At 37.3% G+C, this 18,971-nt stretch overlaps 1 protein-coding gene across 6 annotated transcripts in view; it reads left to right on the top strand.

Moving 5' to 3' along the window:
- LOC149313132 (PDZ and LIM domain protein 5-like) overlaps positions 1-18,971 on the top strand; it is a 146,797-nt gene that overhangs the window by 56,514 nt on the left and 71,312 nt on the right. For 4 of the 6 annotated variants that reach the window (XM_089526106.1, XM_089526101.1, XM_089526102.1 and 1 more), the window contains 6 exons: positions 7,325-7,367; positions 8,972-9,411; positions 13,889-13,903; positions 15,161-15,178; positions 16,819-16,991; positions 18,712-18,748. In XM_089526106.1, the coding sequence (XP_089382232.1) occupies positions 7,325-7,367; positions 8,972-9,411; positions 13,889-13,903; positions 15,161-15,178; positions 16,819-16,991; positions 18,712-18,748 (726 nt within the window). The remainder of the gene's footprint in view (positions 1-7,324; positions 7,368-8,971; positions 9,412-13,888; positions 13,904-15,160; positions 15,179-16,818; positions 16,992-18,711; positions 18,749-18,971) is intronic. The other 2 variants (XM_089526103.1, XM_089526105.1) reach the window with 1 other exon arrangement.

The following is an 18,971-nucleotide window of genomic DNA, read 5'->3' as shown; positions in this document are numbered from 1 at the left end:
TTTGGTACCAGAAGCAGAAATAACATGGAAAGAACAGGATTGAATTCCCACACCACAAAAAACAACAGTTCAATCTGTTTTAGCAACCTTTTTATTCAAAGCTAACAGTGTAGTGTAGTGGTTTGCATGTTAGACTATGACTCTGGAGACGAAGGTTTGAATCCTGGCTCAGCTATGAAAACCCAGTGAGTGATCTTTGGCAAGTTACACTCTCTCAGACTCAGAGGATGGCAATAACAAACCCTCTCTGAGAAAAACTTGCCAAGAAAACCCTGTGATAGGGTTGCCTTAGATCGCCGTAACTTGGAAATGACTTGAAGGCATAAAACAACAACAATATGTACATGTGAAATGAAATAATCAGCTGAGATAAGCTTTGTTTAAACATTCTGAAAGTTCTAGTGACCACTTGAATGCCTGCAAGGATGATTTTTCATCAGCCTTCTCTATTCTTATGATTTGCATTTTTTTTAGTGGTCAAACTTATAGGTCTGTTTTGTTTTTGTTTTTTTAAAAAAAACATGCTGGGGCAAGGTAGTAGGACAGGCTTATCTCTCTACCCCTTTTCTATCTGCTTAGCTGTTCACATATGCTCAGGAAGAGATTTTGGAGTTGTCTATATTAGGGATGCACACACAGCTGCAGTAGGAGCAATATAGTACAGTCCTACTCTTGCCCAGCTCAAGCTTTATTGACTGAAAGTGTTTCTCCAGCCTTCCTTTACCATCTTCCTACTGGTGATGTTGTTAAAAAAAATTCAGTTAGACAAAGAACACAGAGGGAAAGGAGGATAGGCAAGCATAAAAAGTTTATAAAAAGAAGTTTTGTTGTCATAGGCTTTGTTAACTGAGGTATGGCTATACTATTTGCAATTGCATTCTTTGGATCAGGTGTGTTATTTTATGTTCCTTATGTTAAAATGCTCCTATGTTAATAAAGTCTTTAATTCTCTGATCTAGGGATGGGGCTAGTACATTATTTCCTTCTGCTTTGCAGTCCTAGGCTAGCTGTAAGTTGGAGTTTGGTGTTATTTCTGGTCGGCAGAGGAGACACAGTCTCCCTGCTTCATTAAATTTTTGTTAATATCTAGCCAACAGATCAGGCAAGGTTGCACTCCTTCTTAATTTAATATTATTGCTTGAGGCAAAGGGAGGGCAACTTCCCAGTTCTTAATTCCTGGCCAACATCAGAAGCTGAAGTGTGCATTGCTTCTATGCTACAGTCCCAGAGCAGCTGGCAGTTGGAGCAGAGTGTTCTTTCTTGCAGGGTCAGGGGAAGCAGATCCCTACAGCTGCTCTGTCTCTGACCAATGGATCATGCCAAGTTATGGTCTTCTCCTTGATATTACTGGTTTAAATATTCTTATCCTGAATTGCACTGTAGAATATTTTCCTTTTAAAGAATAATGACATCTCCCATACTGAAACACACAGGAGAGCTGGCAGGCATAGTAAAGAAAGGCAATGAAGGAGGCCTGTCTAGATGGGTATCATCATGCACACTTCCCAAGGGAATGTATTGGCCTGGTTCCCTGGATTTAGGAACATAACCTTTGCAAGAGACACGCTAACTAGGTCAGGAACATGTCTGAAAATGGAAGCAAATTTTTTTGCCCTTGCCTTCCTTTTGAAGTTGAGAGAGTGTGACTTGCTGTAAACACACCACATCACAATGAACATTACAAGTTAAAAAAAAGCATATAGTACTGTATAAGAAAAAACTAATAAGAAGGCTGAGCAAACAAGTGTATTTTTTAAAAAATAATACTTATTTTTAATTTTTAAAATATTTATTTTTAATAATAGTCTATCTTTAAGAACTGTCTAAAACAGACAACAAGATGCTAACTCTCAAGGAGCTGCAGGGAAGGCATTCTAGAGTACAGATGCTGACCTGGAAAAACACAAGAAGCAAAGTAACTTTTTGGCTACAGAGGTCTCAGGCTCTCTGACCAAACCATGTGCCTCTCTGGTGCAAACTACCTGTCACCCATTCCTTGAACCCCAATATCTTGATTGGGAGCAGCCAGTGAGAAGCCACTTTTCCATGTTCTCACCATATGGGCCTGAGAAGGTGGGCAGAAAAGAGGGCTTTCTCTCAGGCATCTTGATCCTGAGTCGAATTAAAGTGGAATTTAATTATTTAACAGTAGCAGACATTGAAAAAAGTAAAACATACTTGAAATACTGGATAACCCACTTTGCATAAAATGAAGTGGGATACAATCTATAAAGGCTCATGCTGTAATAAATGTGTTCCTCTTTAAATGCCACAGGTCTCTTGTTTTTTTCTGCAACAGACTAATGTGGCTACCCATTTAGTAATAATTAAAAAGAAGATGGGGGTGTTTGCCAGAAGCATAACACTTTTGTTTTAGTTGTCAGGTGTAAATCAATGAAATTGACAGCACAGATTGGTAAATATTAATTTGGTATTAGAAAAGAACATCTGTGGGGAAGATTATAAACATTATTTTGTAAGCTCTATTTTGGGTGCCTGGGTTAGGTAAGTGAAGCAAGTAGGTCTATTTTAAATGTATGCTAAAATACTTTTTGAAATCATCCTTTTGATAGTGTGTGCTCTTCTCCTCCTCCTTTTAAGCATTTGAAGTTTTGTTTAATGTCTTACCTCAAAGGTTAGCCATTTTATGAAATGGCTCTAATTGTCTTTAATGCTTTGCCATTTCCCCCCCTGTGAACATTTCAAGTACTCTCATTAGAAGGAACCTTATAATTTGCTGTAAAATAAACGTGGGAAGGAAAATAATGTTTCATTAGCTGACAGGAAGTAGAAGTATTAAGTTCTCCATGGGAAAATGTAAATTACACTTAGTATGCCTTAATATACATGTCTGTCTTTATATATTGCTGCAGTTAAAAGTTGTGATCAGCATTTTATTTCAAGTGCTAGGGCATTTTTACTAGGATGAAAAGGCAAAGCTGGCTGCTATTAATATTAATATGTGATTTCTTCATTTAGTTCATGGAAAAAAGATTTATACAAATAAATAATAATTCTCTGTTTTAGCATGACGTACCAAAATCTATAATCAGATAGTTTCTTCTGGCTGTGTTACTGAAGTTCTTCTACTGTAGTAATTTTGACTAGGAATAAATGTTCATTTCCTGCAATAAAGCTGTCATCAAGTTCTTGGTGCTGTTAGATGTTGTTATTGCACCTTTTCTAACAAAGGCATCCTCTGATGGTCAGTTTATAACATAATTTAATCCTCTAACCCTCTAAATTCCATTTGATAGTTCTTCAGTTAATGGGTCAGAAAGTGCATTTTACTATAATAACTGGCTAATAATAGTAATGAGAGTGTTAAGCAAGATGGGAAAAATCTTTGGGGCTAAATCTAACATAATTAAAATGGAATAAATGGAATGAATCAGTGGTATTTACATAACTGTTGACTTAGCATCCAGCATTTGGTTCAAGGGGTCTGTAGTGGTTGCGATCAGCAATTAGATTTAGGCCTTCATTGGTGAATATATTGTTCCCCATAACCTCAAAACTTGTTAGCTCCATATTACTGGACCATATAATTACAAAAATGTAATTGGAATCCTGTGGGAGAGGTGAAATCGGTGTTTCCACATAAAGGTTTTCTGGCACATTAAAATGTTAGTGTTAGCTTTGTGTCAAAAACATTAGTCTGTCTTTGAGGCTGAAAGAAAGTCAACAATTTGGCCTGAAGTATTAATAATCAGTAACCCTCACCATAGTTTTAACCTTAATTTGTTCTGTTTCAAATTTTTCTGTTTAAAAAAAACCCAAAACCTGACTCTTAATCTTCTAATATCTTCTAATGGTCTTGCTGAATACTGGAATGACATGATGTAGATTTATTATTTTCTTACTGTCCTTCCAGATGTATAGCAGCTAGTACTGCCAGTCAAAGATATCATACAACTATTCTGTCTGTTACTTCTTGATGGGTTGCCAGTGGTAAGAAAACAGATAGAAGAAGGAGTGGGAAAGCACAGGAGGGTTATCAGTGCAATACTATGTTTTGGCTCTCTGTGAAATTAATGAAGAAAGCAGGGGTGTAGCTTGCTAAAAGCCTTAACCAGAAGCACCTGAGGTATCCCCTTCATTATCATCTGAATGGTAACGAGTACATTTTTAAACACTAATGTTATAGGCAATCACATGAATAATCCCAGGATTTAAACCTTTTTCTTGATAGAAACACATCTAAATTATCAGGGTTCTTGTCTTAAGGTTTATGATACAGCAGCCTTACTGAAGCTGACCTGGGTTGGGTTTGCTCAATTTCTGGGTAGGAAAACACTTGTGTAATCTGTCGGGAGTTCCATTGAATAAAGCAAGGTGTGGTCTAAATACTCTAGATCCCATCTGGTTTTTGAAGCTAAGGAGGGTCAATCCTACTTAGTATTTGGATGGGAGTCTGCCTACACATAGCAGTTTCAGTAGGCTGTATTTCAAAGGAAAGAACAGACAAAACCACCTCTGAGTATTCCTTGCCAGAGAAAACCCTATGAAATCTATGGAGTTGCCATAGGTCCATAGACAATTTGAAGGTTCATGTGTGCGCGCACACCCCCCCCCCCCCCCAAATATAGTAGCCTAGTTTGCTTCTGGATTTGGTTCCCCTTCTTATTGTGGACTGCTGTGATGCTTTAAAAAACAACAACAACCAAAACCTACTGCAGAGAAGTTTTGGGGTGGAGGTACTTACACTGGGGGCTTCAGAAAGTAATGGGAATTGTTGTTCTCCTTCCACTTCTGCAAAATGTTTCTCTCTAGATGCCCTGGCCTATATTATATACTGTCAAATGAAACTATTGATTAACAGTGCCCTCAACCAATTAATATTATCAGTTTCTTTCTCAGTAATTCATAAAGGACAGCTGATTCTGATGTGGACATAACATTTTCTAGTTTCTTTTCTGAGATTAAGGTTGCTCAGAGTAACTTGCTGCATCCCATGACTTCTCCACTCTTCCATACAAATCTGCTTTTTGTTTTGTTTTTCCCCATGGTAAAATATTACATCTGGACTTTTTAAACGTTAACTATGTTCGGCCTCAAGCCAGAGCTTTGCATAGTTTGAAGTTGCTCTCTATAGGCTAGTTGTTCATTTTTAGTTAGTTAGTTAGTTAATTACTTATATATGCATCATGCCTTTACTCCTTTGACCTTGAGGCAGTGTACATGACTCTCCCCACTTACCTTTTATTCCACAATAGCCCTGTGAGGTAGGTTAAACTAAAAAAAAAAAAAATCCTGGCCCAAGATCACCCAATGAGATTCATCCCTCAGTGGGACTAGAATCTGGACTACCCAGCATTAATCATTGCACTCATGAAGCTCATCATAATAAATTCAAAAAAGCAAAGCTTGATTTTGCCATTATATACAAGGGGCACCATTATACTATGCTATACTATAATATTTAATGGGTCTTGAATATCCACGGATTTCAGTATCCACAGGAGTCTTAGAACCAAACCCCAGCAGATATCAATTGCCCACTGTACAGTAGTTTAGGGCAAAAGCCTAAACCCTGTGGCACTCCCTTCCACGGGAGGCTAGGCTGGCTCCCTCCCTCCCTGGTGGCTTTTCGCCGGCAAGCAAAGACATTGTTATTCCAGCAAGCTTTTTAAAATCAAGCAGGGCTGGTTTTATCGGGGGATGGGGGATTGGTTTAGATTATTTTAACATTGTATATTTTAAATTTTGTATTTGTAATTTTATATTTTTATTATTTTAATTGTACAATTTTAATTGTTGTGTTTTTAATATATGTTAGCCACCTTGAGTCCCACTTTGGGAGAAAGGCGGGATAAAAAAAATAAAAAGGGATAGATAGATTTAAGATACTTAGTTGAAATTTTAGATGCCCAAATATTAGTTTCTCCTACTCCCTTTGTTCCAGTGATGATGAAGGTAGTTATGAGAGCAATACCTGTTTTTTCACTTTATCTGCACAACTATGAGAAAAATTAGCAACAGCAATAACTAAAGCTTTCCTCATATTTAAGCTTTGTTTGTTCCTTTTTTGTGTGCTATGAAATGGTCGATTAGTTTGCCATTGTACATGAAAATTGATATACCAGGTGTTTTGTCAGCATTAAGGTTATTTAATCCTATCCATTGGAAGTGAATCTGAAGAAATACATGTTTTTCATGGAGGCTCAAAGGGCCTCATTTGCTCTTGTTCTTCTTACTGGTAATTAGTCTGAATTAATTAATGTGAATGTGAAAGCTCTTAAGAAATTGTATTTAGCTTTACTGATACCTGGACCGGGACAAATGGTGGCTAATTTTTACTAAGGTTACTAGAAACAAATAAACTTCACACCACAGTTTTTGAAGCTGGTTCTTTTTGCCTCACTAACCAAAGTTTCATTCCTTAATTTAAAGGAGACTAGCAATTCCTGATCTCATTTTGGCATTGCCAGAGCTGTGGAGGATGTGTGAGACCAGGGGTGGATAAGCTCATTCTTGCAACACTAAAGTGTATGCCATCCTAAGACCCCAAATCCCAGGGGATTTTTAGCTTAAAAAAAACCTACAGTGATCTAGGACTAGCAGATTATGTGGACATACATTCAGACCCTCCAAAATGGCTGAGAAAGAATATGGAAGACAGCTGGAGATGGTGTCTGTTCATGGTTTTCAACGGGAAACGTTGAAGTGTAGATATTAAGTGTTTTGCTCATGCAGGAACCTGGGAATTCTCCCTCAATTTTGCTTGAGGTACAGATTAGTGGCAACTTTAACTTGTAATACCTAATGGGAATTACATTTTTCTTTCCCCTTCTTGCTTTCAGCCTCCTGTAAAAGATAAACTTCTTTTGGAGTGCTTTGTTTTATTTATAATTTCCAACGTAACAATTCAGTTATGCATTGAACATAGTCTGAACAAGTTCTTGTTTAGTGCCAGGATACAAATGTTTCCCTTTTCAAGCACCATCATGGTTGTTTTTCTTGTTGTTGTTGTTGTTGATGATGATGATGAATGTTATCTATACACTATCCTTTCAACGAAACTGGGAGTCAAGACAGCGTATAAAGTACTGAAGTAGGTAACTGGATTCTTGAAATTTGCAAAAAAGACTTTAAAATCTAAGAAAACTAATATCCTGCATAAAGCTTTGTGGGTTCATTGATGTTCTACTCTGCTTTGACTACCTTGTACTTAACAATTAAGTATGTACTTAACAAGAAGGTTTAAAATTGATTGCAATTTGCTACCTTAGAGGCTAAACTTAGATTTTTGGGTAATTGCTATTACACAGAGGACAGATTCCCTTTGAATTGAAATGGCCCATTTCTATTCTGTATCTTTCAGAGCACCTGCAGCTCCCAAGCCTGATCCTGTACCTGTGCAGCAGGTAAGAATCCCCCCCTTCTTTAAATTCATGGAAATAGCTAGCTAATTATTCTTTTGACAAACACCATTGTTTGAAGAGCTCTTCCAGTGCAACATTGGTATTTTATTTGTTTACTTACTCAGTGTGTATCCTGCCTTTCTTCAGAGAGTGGATCTGAACTTCTCTTCCTTAAATATGGCATTTCAGGATGTTTGTCATGATCTATAAATCCCTACCTTGGGCTTCCACACACTTGAGATGGGCTCTTTCCTTGTCTCCATTTTGAGGGTAACGGAATTTGTCAGGATAAGGCCATAGTTCAAGATTGCATTCAAAATCAAATATCTTTAGAAAATACCTGTTGTAATTGGTTTCTAAAATGCTAAAAAAAAATGCTAAAAAAAAATCTTATTTCATATTTAATACCTCATTCCTTTTCTTCTGGAGTTCAGTTGTGGTATATAAGGCCTTCTGAAAAGGAATGGTGTATATATGGTTTGTGACATGAACATAATGAACAACTAGTTTAATTTAAGGTATCATAGTAGAATGTGCATAGACAAAAGCATTGTTCTTGCATAGGGATGCACTAGAAGTGTGAGATTCAAAGTTACCACTTAGTACATTGGTAAGCAGTGCAGAAATGTGCTTGCTAGTTACAGCTGGAATGGGATATGCTCAAATATGTTTTTGACATATTTGAGCATATCCCATTTGAGCTGAAACATGTGGCCAGTTTGCTACAAAGAAACTATGTTTGAATAGGTGTTTCACATCTTATTCTGAAATTTCATGTTCAAAATGCTGTGCACTAATCTTTTCACTGAAGGTGAAGAAAAGTAGCTCTGTACTACGTCTCTGAAACCTAACAGTATACAAACCAAACATACAAACTAACAACTAGTATTGAAATAAGCAGGCATTATAAATTATCAAACTGCAGAGAAGTTGTGCTGTGAAGCTGGAAATTTTTGGCTTATTGCTAACAGTTTCTTACATTTTAAATGAAAGCCAAGATACAAAGAACTACTTTAGGGGCAGTTTGGATTGGTCCAGTAGAACTTTTGAAGTCCTCTCAGTATTTCAACAACAGAGGCTTATGAGCTAAATTAAACTGCTTTTGCAATTTTCCTCAGTTCTAAAAGAGTTTAACCATTTTTCCTAGAGGTGATGGTTTTTTAAGTAACGGAAATACAAAGCTCCCTCAGGAACATGGGGCTAATCAAAAGGTTCTCTAGTTCTGCATCCCCTTCCAATAAAAGATTTATTACTAAATTTGTACCTTCTACAGTCTGTACTTGTTGCACTGGGTGAGTCTCCTTTTCCTCTTTAACTGCCCAAGAGTGAGAATGAATTAAACGTGAAACATCTTGGTCAAGATATTCCTAAAATCTTAAGGTTCCCAGCTTGTGCATGTTCAGCTTTTCTCCCATTGTTAATGCATGTCATATGTGTTGTTATTACTAGTTCTTTATGGGTAAAGCTAAGTCAATGTATTTCATCATTAGTCATCAGTCTGTGTTTCAAGAAGAAATGCTACAGGTGCCAATGATATTTTGCATGCCATTTATATTTGCCTGTGGGTGTGGCCTTTTTGTGTATTCTTGTGTTTTTATTTCACATAGGTAGAACCTAAGGAGCTAGTTAAGCCTGTGCCCATTGCATCCACAGTCGTGCCCAAAGTTTCATCCACAACCAACATGGCCTTCAATAAAGCCCCAAGGCCATTTGGGGCAGTGTCATCCCCCAAGGTCACTTCCATTCCATCACCATCGTCTGCCTTCACTCCAGCCCATGCAAATTTTTCATCACATGCTTCCCCTACACCACTGGCTACTGTCACGCCTCCCCAATTCACTGCCTCCGGATTGCATGCTAATGCCAAATCAAATCCTGACCAGCGTTCACCTGTATTGAGTGCTGCCAAACCTGCAGTTAATATCCCATGGCAACCCACACACAATGCATCCTTGAATTCCCCATTCAACGAAAATGCACAGGAGGTGACAGAGGGGCAACGCAGAGGATTCAAAGAGAACCAGGTTGAAAATAAAGAGCAAAATGGGTAGGTAGCTTCAGGACATTTTGTTTTTCACTTTCAGAGTTTTTAAAAAATCTTCCCAATGCAGTTTATTGATTGGTCTTCCTACCCTGTGAAATATTTTTTAAAAACTTTTCTATGGTGCTACTATTGTCTGAAATACTCATTAGGCTTGCCTATCTATCTATCTATCTATCTATCTATCTATCTATCTATCTATCTATCTATCTTTTGTATAATTCAACTGCCATGGTTTTCCTCTAAATTAATAATCTTGTAGTCTGCCACTGTGGTCCTAAATGGGCTGCTGGCAAGGAGTGCTTTGTCTATGCTCCTTTTCCGGTGACTTTGGACCACCTTAGACAGAGTGACTTCCGGCAGATCTGGGGGATGCATCACCTGCACACCATACCACCAAAGCAGCTGGAAGCTGCACCTTTTGGCCCATGTGTTCAGGCCTCTATTTGTAATGAGCAGAAGCTTCCCCCCCCCCAAATATGCAGTGTCCTTGTTCAGTGATTTGTGACAACTATACTTAATTTTCCTCATGCTCCTACCAGATTTTGTTACACACAGAGAGAAACCGATCAACCCATGACTCCGTTATATTCATGTGCACAAATGTATGTCATTTAAAATATACGGCCCAGGGGCCGCATGCAGCCCACCGGAAGATTTTCAGTGGCCCTCAATTATGGAGGCAGCTTCCCTAAGCCTTCTCTGCAACCTGGCCTTTACTTGCAAGTAGAGGCCAAACCGTGGGGGGTGGAGGGAGGAAGAGGGAACACTACCCTGCAAGCATTCACCCATCCCCTTCTTCCACAGTCCAGCTTTGTTCTTGGGACAAAACTGGGCTGTGAAGCAGGGCGTCACTGGGATTGGTGTGCAGGTCAGTGAACTGTCTTGCACTCCCCCCTGCTCTGTGAGGTGGCAGCCTCATAGGGTTGGGGGGGGGGCACCTCAAATCTCCCTTCATACTCTCCCAGCCCCATTTGAAGTCTGTAGGTTAGTCTTCATTATGCAGTTCCTTGGCAATTAGGGCTGCTTCAACTATATCATTTTCTTAACGGCCGACCTTATGTGGGAAAAAGACTAGTGTGGATGGTGCCATGAATGCATAAGCAATGACATTCACCTCCGAATATTGGAAATACATGGAAAGACTGTAAAGAGCTTGGATCTGTTCTGTTACATCATGATGATACATTACAAAAAGTACTGAATTGTAGGTTTAATGATACTGTATTTGAAACATTTAATTGACAGGCCATTCTGCAGACCTTTGAAGCATTATATTGTTTATAGTATAATGTAAATCTCATTTCAATAAGGGAAGAAGCAGGCTTTGAATGACAGAAGATGTTTTTTTAGACATTCTTTTAGAATTGTGAAAAATCTTTCAGACTGTAACAGGACACTGAAGAGGAAATAGCCTTCACCGTGCACACTGCACAGTTTCATACTGAGAGTTGTAACACTTCATCTTGAGGAATGGAGAAAGGGCAGATGGAGAGCCCATTTTGTCGAGTAATGTATTTTATCTGGTCCTAGTTTATATTCTTGCAGAGTTCTCTTTTTCTCTGTTTCAGATATAAACATTTAAAAATGTCTCTATAATATTGCAAGATTATTTTAAATACAGTGGGTGTCCCCAAAAATCTTTCCAGGATATTTCCTTTGAAACCTGAGCCAAAAATAAGTAGTCAAGAGCATAGTTGGTGTGAGCCAGAGTCACTACCTCAAATGCTGTTCAGTCCAGACCTTGGAGAAAATTACTTTGTTGGACTACAACAATATGTACATTGTGGTCCACACAGATACATAGAAAATCTAGTGGAACATCACTAGCACACTGTTCTCTTGAGTTGTGATATTTAAGAAGCCCTTTTATCTTTAATCTTATTATCTTGACTATAAATGTGAGATACCAAACATGTATATAGACTTGCATATTGAGTTTATTAAGGTATAACTCCAAGGAACTCTCTGCCAAACTGTACTAACTTCCCACTCTTATTTACTAAATAATGTAGTAAGATCAATGAAACTCTGATGTATGAAACCAGAATAAACAAACTAATTACATTTATATTTATTTCCTTTCAAAAACTTTTTTCATTGCAGTGCTGCATAGTAAGTGTAAGGCTTCTTCATTGTATGCCTCCCTGGTTAGGTACTGGAAGCACTATTACAGTTTGGATACACATGTAGCAATCTTCAAGTATTCAGAACCCCTCTGCCAATATACTCTGTTTGCAAATATTAATTGATATTATCTGCTGAAGTGAAAAAGCTGTAGACTTGTTGGACTTAGCTGTACTGAAAATATTATGGTTTCAAATGATGCTTGAGTAATTATTAGTGTGAGAAGAATTTGCTTACACATGGAAGATGTAGTGCTGATTAAACAGTAAGATGTTGCACTGCCCTTTTTATAAATATATTTAGACCTCAGTAATACAATCTGTTTACTGAAGGTCTTTGGTAGTCAGTAGCACATCACATCTACATATGTAGTGTACTTTAGTATTAAGCATAAGCAATTAGTAAGTCTTGTTCTTGTGCCTTAGAGGCATAGCATGAGCAAAATTGAGTACAGAAAACTACAAGCTAATTAAATGAAATGAGTTGATAATTGATGGACCTTGTATGTTTAAACAAACATTCAGTCATTCCTAATTTCTTAGGCTGAAACAAAATGTGTAACATGAAATATTTATATAAGAGACATAATGCATATTGAGCATTATTAACCCCTTACCTGCAAACATTTAGGCTATGATCATGTACATAGTTACCCAGGAGTAAGGTCTACTAAACACAATAGCATTTATTTCTGAGCAGTATAAGATTGTGTTATGTATGTATTTAGTATCGCTGACTTTTTTCCCCATAAGTATTTCACACAGGATATTCAATCAATTATTACAAATTAATTGCCACTGTTGTTATCCCCAAATAAATGACCTAAACTCATCATGGGAAAATACATGCCGGGCTAAGATTTGAACTTAGCACTCTTAGCACTCCCTTTTTAGCACTCATTTGCTATTGGACCTCCTCCTCAAGCTATTCTTTGGAAAGATACTTACGATTAACATCATGATGTTATTCATGTTTCATCAGTGCTCATAGTCTAGGAAGTTTATTGCACTGACCTAGGAATGGGCTAGTTGTGTACTAAAAAGGGAGCGTTCTGGGGACGGAATGGGCCCCAGAACGCATCTTACCGCATGGAGGAACGCTGCAGTCTGCCGCCGGGCGTTCCAATCGCGTCCCCGCTCCATTCCAGGGGGCGTGATTTGCAAGAACTGTGGTGGGCATGTGTCCCATTTTATTGCCCTCCATTTGCCACCCTCAAATGGGCAAGGGACAAGGACTCCAAGTCTGCAAAACAGAAGGGCGAGTATATATTCAAATATGTAGCATGGCTTAGGTGACATTTGCCTTGTTGCTCTTTAAGTGACTATTTGCTGTTCTTTTTTAATAGCATGGCTTGTCAATTCTTGCATGAAAGCTATTCTTTTGCATAAGACAGTTCACTTCACTCCTCACTGGTTAAAATATTTTCTTACAAGGTTGCTGGCCTATTTCAGGTAAAAATTTGTGAATGCATTTGGATGTAGATGCAGACCTGCAATATGTTAAAACAGAGCAGTAAGGAAGCTATTATAGTAAAAAAAAAATAAATGCTTTCTTCCTTTTCAGGCAACATCAGCAACAAAGTTAGTATCATTGGCATTTGGATTGTATTTTTTGTGTTTCTAAATAACAGGCATGTATGACTGTTGTGTGTGTGTGTGTGTGTGTGTCAGAATTTTAAAAATCATATCTGCTCTGGCTTTTTTTGAAAAAGAATGTAACACACTGGATTTGGCGTGAGGATTTTTTAAAACATTAAATCATTTACTGTTCATTTCATATATGTGTGGCTTTTGTGAGTGGCAAACAGAAAAGATTTGTGTTGGCCAGTTTTATTAATGTCTAACAGCAGCAATTTAGACTTTCAAAGTGGTTGTAATTGAGACCACTGAATGTTGCTAAATATGTTAATGTTTAAAACTTCCTACAATTAAATTTAAGATAACTACAGCAGCTCCTTTAATGCAATCCACCTCACCTTTTGGCATGAGAAAATTAAAATCCCTAGTATATACAGATTGACTTCTGGAGAAAGATACTGTATTATAGCTTTATCTTTGCATGTGGCACCATCTTGCTACCAGTCTTGGTAACTGCTAGAAAGAGCCAACAAAAATATGCTAGAATATTGCCAAAGTAAAATTGGTTAGCTATTAACTAATAGGCTTGTAAATTATTAAATCAACTTGCAATTAAATCTTACTTATATAGAGTGAGTTGTCTTCTTACATGGCTTTAATTTCACAATTAATTTTTATTAACTTTTTCTTACTTCATTTTTATGTGATTTCTTATCTGTACTCCATGACCTGGAATCTCCTACATTGTCTGTCTTTTGTTCTGTGTCTCCTTACTTCAGTAACCCTGATGAAGTGTAAGTACTTCACTAATATAGTTTGCCTCTTAATATTTAAGCTACTCTTGCTTTATAACAATACATAAAATAATGCTGATTTTGGTAGCTATCCTCTGTCAATTTTGGTAGCTATCCTCTGTCAACTTCTGAATTCAAATCAGTTTTTCTTCAGTACCTTGTTTCAAATAAATTTTAAAGGAGAAGTTACATAATTGTATCACATCAAGTATGCTTGAAGTGATTAACTCAAGTACTGTAGGCCATCTAGTACTGTTTTCAAGGATGGTTTATCTCTTCCTCCTTTCAGTTTCATAAATCTATACTGAAATGGTTGTTCAAAGTGGTTTAAAGGATGGAAGCTTCAGTGAAGAAAATTTCAACTAAACATTGGTGGAAACTTCATAATGATAAGAGTAGCTAGACAATGAAACAAGGGAATCTAGGAGGGGATCAGCTCTCCTGCACTGGAGATACTTATATAGAAGGAAGAAGGTTCACCAGATCTTGGATGGGACACTGCCAACAAATACTTCTGAGTATTCCTTGCCTAGGAAAACTCCTTTGGAATTCATGGAATTACCATAAGTGGATGGGCAACCTGAAGGCACATATGCACAGAGAGGAAACAAGTAACTTGAAGGCACATTCACAGAGGAAAAGTTGTTTGGGATGCTGCAGCTGCATCCTATCTTGAGGATGAGTAGGATTAAATAGCCTGCAGTGTTTCTTTCAGCTCTAAAACTCTGTTAGGGTTATCTAACATGTGACAATTTAGAACTAATGTTTGCATTTAATTATTCTCTAATGAAGACAACTGACACAAGGACTTCTCAGTTTGTGGTCTGTGTTACCCAGACAGAAAAGGAGAACAAGCTTTGGAGGCCCAGCTTTTCAAATAGGATAGTTTTTCTTCATGGATATGATATAGCATGTAGGATTGCTTCAGTTAACTTGATAAAAGTTTGCAAATAAGAATATCCAAAGGTTGTGAGACCATAAGTAGCTGTGGCTACTGGGTAATTTTATTGTTGTTGTTATTGCCATTAGTTCTGTTGAACGCTCTGTCCTATCACCAAGCAGTGTCTTTTGTAGTGGACAACAATAATACTTGTTTATATAAAGTAGTAAAAAAGTGTCTGAAAGAAAAATAATTTAATTTCAAAACTTAAAAATAAGTTGTGACTCTTCTTCTTTCTTTTCTTTTTTTATCTTTTCCTTCCTGGTTATACTGGACTCTTTTTATTCTGCTGTCTTGCTCTTTCAAATACATAACAGGAAAAATCCACCCAAACGGTAACTGTTAGCATGCATGTCTGTAGTTCCACTGTGTGTACTGTTTTCAGATGGAGATTTTATGGGTGTGATAAAGGGGGGTGAACTGTTCATCCATGTGAACTCCTGTTTGCTTTTCCTGGCTTCCGAGAGTTGGATGGGTTGGGGGAAGCGCCTTCAAAAATAGTTTTTAATCCCACATGTGTACTCAAAATTAAATTGTACCAGGATGAGTTAAGATAATATTGAGCAAAGTTGCTAGAGAGAAAATGAGGTCACTAGGCTCAGTATTCTATCCAAAATATGCATGTATTTCAATTACAAGGTTCGCCACACTAACAGCTCCACAGAGAGCCCAGAATTTCCTATTGCACCTGAAATTGCTGATGGCTGCAAACTTCTTAGATTGTTAAATAAACTAAATTATATTAAAAATGTAAACTTTCCCCATGTAATTCAGTTAGTTGCATTAGAAATGAAGCCAATTCATAAGATGCAGCCTTGGTAAAGAACTTAGCTGCATTGATTTCTGTATTATTAACAATTTGTTTTAAATGGTATAAAATATTCAGCTGTTCATTTGCATGTTCTATTAACGATAGAGGTGTAAAATATCCAGAAATCTTGAAACCATGGGGGAAGGGTATGGGGGGGTCATCCCCCCCAAAAAAGTGGGATTTAAAATGTGATTGTAATACCATTGTTTGCAATCTTTAAAAGGAAGATTTCTTCAGACAGTTATTACAAATATAATTATACTTTTTAAAAATGTGCAATTTTTCTGTTATGAATGGAGAGATACAGGGTCCTGAACTGCAAAGTGTAAACTTGAACTGTAAAGATTCTCTTTGGTTTTGCCAATTTATGAGGTGCAGGAAAACCCCCAATGTAAACAGGAGAAAGCATCAGCTAGCAAAAGAAATTATTTTGCCTCATCTAGGCCTACCTAGTGTCAGTCATTCATGAAACACTCATCCCCCCCAAAAAAAAAACAAGAAAAGAAAATCAGGTCCAGGAATTGCAGTCAATTTGGATACATAAATATTTAGACACCTTGTCTCAAACAATATATATTAATCTAAAATAAATATTCCATAATTCATTTTTTCCAGTTTTTCTTTGGGGGGGGGGAACTGGGGGGAAATGAGGAAAAAAATGGTTTCCCCTTTTTGTATCTTTCTCTTCTGGGCCTTCACACCTCTAGTTGACACTCCAACAAATTATGGCATGGATTATAGATTATGCATGAATGCATTGGTAACTGAGTAAGAGGAAAACACTTTTAAATGACTGTGGATAGAACCAATCATTTATATGTAAATACTTTACCTTAGTCTTATGTCTTGTATAAAACTGCCTTTTATGTGGGCATGGCCGGGAAGTAAGCATTAAAATGACTCTCATCTCTGAGAATGTGGAGCTTTTGCTTCACTTCTAGAGGTCAGGACAGGTGGATAAGGATGCCATAAATTGGATATCTCATTTGGAAATGAATATGTCAAACAATCCATACCTTGAAATAACTGACTCTACATTCCAATGAAGTTCATTTTAACACAGATGTTTAGCATCTTTACCTTAGTCAAGGTAGCAGAAAAAATAATATTGCTACTCAACTTACATTTTTCTTACTAGTTTATATCTTTTTTTCATTATTTTAGTCCACCACGGAAGCATGTTGTTTATACAAATACAGAATTTTACCACCCACCAACTCATAGCAATCATAGCAAGAAACGCCTGATTGAGGATACTGAGGACTGGCATCCAAGAACAGGAACTACCCAGTCACGTTCCTTCCGCATCCTGGCCCAGATTACTGGGACCGAACACAGTGAGTAATCACTTGGGTTTTTTAATGAAAAATGGAGGCACATAAAATTATGTGTATGTATGTGAGGGAGAAAAAGAAAGAGAAAGGAAGGGGGAGATGCATCTTGTTACGCATAAAATGTGTAACATGCATGCACATGTCTTGGAAGTTTGCTTTCAAATATTGTAAGAAGTGTAAGGAGTATAGCCAATATTTATTCCAGCTAGAATAAACCAGTAGAAATGAATGGGGCCATTCAGTCATTAGCATATTTATATCCTGCCCTTCAGCTCAAAAGGCTCTCACAGTGGTTTTCAAATTGTTAATTTGACAATTCCCTTCCCTCAGGATTACAGTCTAATAAGACATTAAATGTAAGGAAAAGAGGATGGCTGTGGAGGAAGGGGAGGGATTAGGTCCAGAAGATGTTGGCTGCTGTTACTGAAAAGTAACCTGAGACATTCCAGTAGTTTACTCTAGTTTGTTGTAACATTGGATTTAAATGAAGATGATTTTTCTACAAATATTCTTGAAATTGCAAATTTTGTAATTCTGATGTTGATAGAGGATTAACAAGAAGGAGCATGCTGAGATTTTATACATTTTCTCCTTTTCCCTCCAACCTTGACTGTTTGTCCTAAATGCAGTTGTTAGCTTCAGCTATAGTAGACTACAGTTAAACCAATGGAACTTAAGTAAGTGTTGATTTACTGAGTTTCCAAAAATGGATCTACTGTAGTTAAGACTAACAATTATATGTAGGTCTCTCCCCCCCCCCCCCCCACACACACACTACATCAATAGTACTGTCTGTGCAAGAAATAGAAAGGGAATTCTTACTCTGCCAGTAGTCTCACCATTTATTAATAACATAAGGTAAAAAAATCAAATAGAGAGCCAGCATGGAATAGTGGTTTGAGTGTTGGACTACAACTCTGGTACGAATTCCTGCTATGCCATGAAACCCACTGGGTGTCCTTGGGCAAACCACATCCTCTCAGCCTCAGCCAAACAAAATTCATGACTTTAGGGTTGGATTGCCACAAGTTGGGAATAACCTGAAAGCACACAGCAATAAAAAATTAAGTGTAAAAAGAGTGTTTGAGAATGTAGCCTAATCATGTGATAATTCACGTGAATGGTAGTGCAGCTTGTAAGTATATTCTATATCAGAGAAGCTTCAACAGGCAAACTATTAGAAACTAATTTTGTGAACCTCATAAGATTTTAGATTGTGGCTACTTCCACTTCATCATGTGGAACAAATGAACTGTCTTTTGAAATTGTGTGGCTTTTGAAAGCACTGAAGAGGCTTTGTATCAGTGGCTTGTTTAATTAATGTGTTTGTTTATATATAAGTAGCATCCTTCTGTGCTACTTTGTTACTTTTCCTGCAAACAGAAACAGCTGTGTTGGTTTAGAACTTTGGCTTGTTGGACAAGAGAAAAGCCAATGTTCTTGTTTTCCACTGCACACTAAACAAACTATGCATAGAAGTTTTCCAGGATTTTTAGCTGCTGCTGTTTGCAAGGGAAGCCAAGTAGGAATAATTTACCTGTGTCTACATGCATTCTGTTTATGTGCAATAAGCAGTTGTTTTAGAATTTTGGTTTATTGTGATGTCACAGTCATCATCATTCATACGAAATTAAGCATTGTGCTTCCAAAGATCACTGGAGCATTATTGAAAAATTATGTGACAAGTTCATGGACATTTAGCAAGCACTTTCTTTATTTGCAGTGAAAGAACCAGAACCTGATAATCCAAAAAAGACAAAGTAAGTTAATGATCTCAAATACGTTTTGATGTGTTGCATGGTTTATTTATAACTGATGGTGTGAAAATGCCTGTATGCATGTTTGAGTGTGAAAATTCATTTGATGTTAAGCAAGTTTAAGCAAGTATGTTTATGTAAGCCTTATTTGCACGTTGTATGCAGTAGGTTTTAGAATTGGCCTTTGAGTGTGTATGTTTTTTAAAAGTTGGCCCATTTTGAGGAG

Source organism: Sceloporus occidentalis, unplaced genomic scaffold (assembly GCF_023333645.1).
Source record: "Sceloporus occidentalis isolate IW3139 unplaced genomic scaffold, rSceOcc1.0.p SCAF_5, whole genome shotgun sequence".
Taxonomy (NCBI): Eukaryota; Metazoa; Chordata; class Lepidosauria; order Squamata; family Phrynosomatidae; genus Sceloporus; species Sceloporus occidentalis.
The sequence above is the reverse complement of the archived record's forward strand: the minus strand, read 5'-3'. Positions and strand labels throughout refer to the sequence as shown.